The 1237-nt window shown below is 39.9% G+C and overlaps 1 protein-coding gene across 1 annotated transcript; it reads right to left on the bottom strand.

Annotated features, from left to right (window-relative positions):
* Positions 1–327: 327 nt before the first annotated feature.
* Positions 328–825, bottom strand: LOC104945995 (protein HGH1 homolog; the record flags this gene model as incomplete). The annotated part of the gene is made up of 2 exons (XM_010771734.1): positions 633–825; positions 328–465 (listed from the first exon to the last, which is right to left on the bottom strand). Coding segments are annotated over exons 1-2 (291 nt in total), but the record flags the coding sequence as incomplete, so codon positions are not given.
* Between the last annotated feature and the right edge of the window lie 412 nt (positions 826–1237).

The following is a 1237-nucleotide window of genomic DNA, read 5'->3' as shown; positions in this document are numbered from 1 at the left end:
TGGTTTTCGGTACCCATCCCTACAGCTCACTGCAATATGACAAGTGCATTTACAATGTCCACACTAACAGACGAAGAGGCCTTAAAGCTGTGAAATGTGAGGGTGTTGTTTGGACATTTTAAACCCCTTTACACACACTTTCCATACAGCCCCATCTACGCAGACTTTGCCTGATTTAACTACCCACAGTTCATAGCGCTGTGATGTTTTAAACCCAGCCATAAAAACAAAAACAATAGACACATTAACTGATGTTTTGACACATATTCTGCATTTAAAAAATATTGCTCCCCTGATTTGAACATTTTAAACGTTGAATCAACAAACCTTGAACATGATCTTGCAGGTCTTCAGATGGCGGGTCAGGTTGGACAGGATGCTGCAGATCTGATCTGAAAACACAAACTCAGGATCCAGAACCTTCTTCATCATCACCTGAAGAACTTTGATATCTGTTAACAAAACCTGCGAGAGACACAAACAGAAACACACACCTGTCAGACCACACATATCACAGCTCAGTTATGTGCATTGTTATATCCTGCACACATTGTTTCTTTTATCAAACAGTTGAGCTACTTGTGAATAGTTCATCACTAATAGGTGAATTTAGACCGGGCTCTGCTGATCACCTGGTGCAGAGTCTCGTCAGCAGACAGGTTGATGAGGGTGAAGTAACAGTCTTTCGCAATAGCAATGGAGGGGTCAGAGGTCAGAGCAAACAGGGCAGTAATGATGTCCGGTTTGGTGCGGAGGAAGCGGCAGCCATCCCTGAAAACAAACATTAAAAAATAAAAGATGGAGTAATCAGTTATCTGCTGGCAGGAAATCAGCAATATAAAGTATTTCATGTTATATTTAGTCAGGGTGATCCTACTTTCTTTATATTTCCTTTCCTTTATATTACACACTGTGATGACATACCACCAGGGATGTAACAATATATCGAATATTTTTAGATTTTTTTAAAAAAAACCTTTATTCAACCAGATGGTCCCATTGAGATCTTCGATCTCTTTTTCAAGGGAGACCTGTCCAACATGGCAACAAGTAGGTTACAACATGAACATAAAACAACAGATAACAAAAAAGGACATCCTATTTACAGGGCTACATGTGCATACCTAGAGACATTGACAAGTACCAACAGTATATTTATATCTCGCCCTGTCAATAAGCCTCACCTTCTTGGCAAAAACCGTATTGTTTTTGAAGTGGTGGAGAGACAATGCACAGT

Source organism: Notothenia coriiceps, unplaced genomic scaffold (genome assembly GCF_000735185.1).
Source record: "Notothenia coriiceps isolate Sejong01 unplaced genomic scaffold, NC01 NC01_scaffold00010424, whole genome shotgun sequence".
In the NCBI taxonomy this organism is placed as follows: Eukaryota; Metazoa; Chordata; class Actinopteri; order Perciformes; family Nototheniidae; genus Notothenia; species Notothenia coriiceps.
The sequence above is the reverse complement of the archived record's forward strand: the minus strand, read 5'-3'. Positions and strand labels throughout refer to the sequence as shown.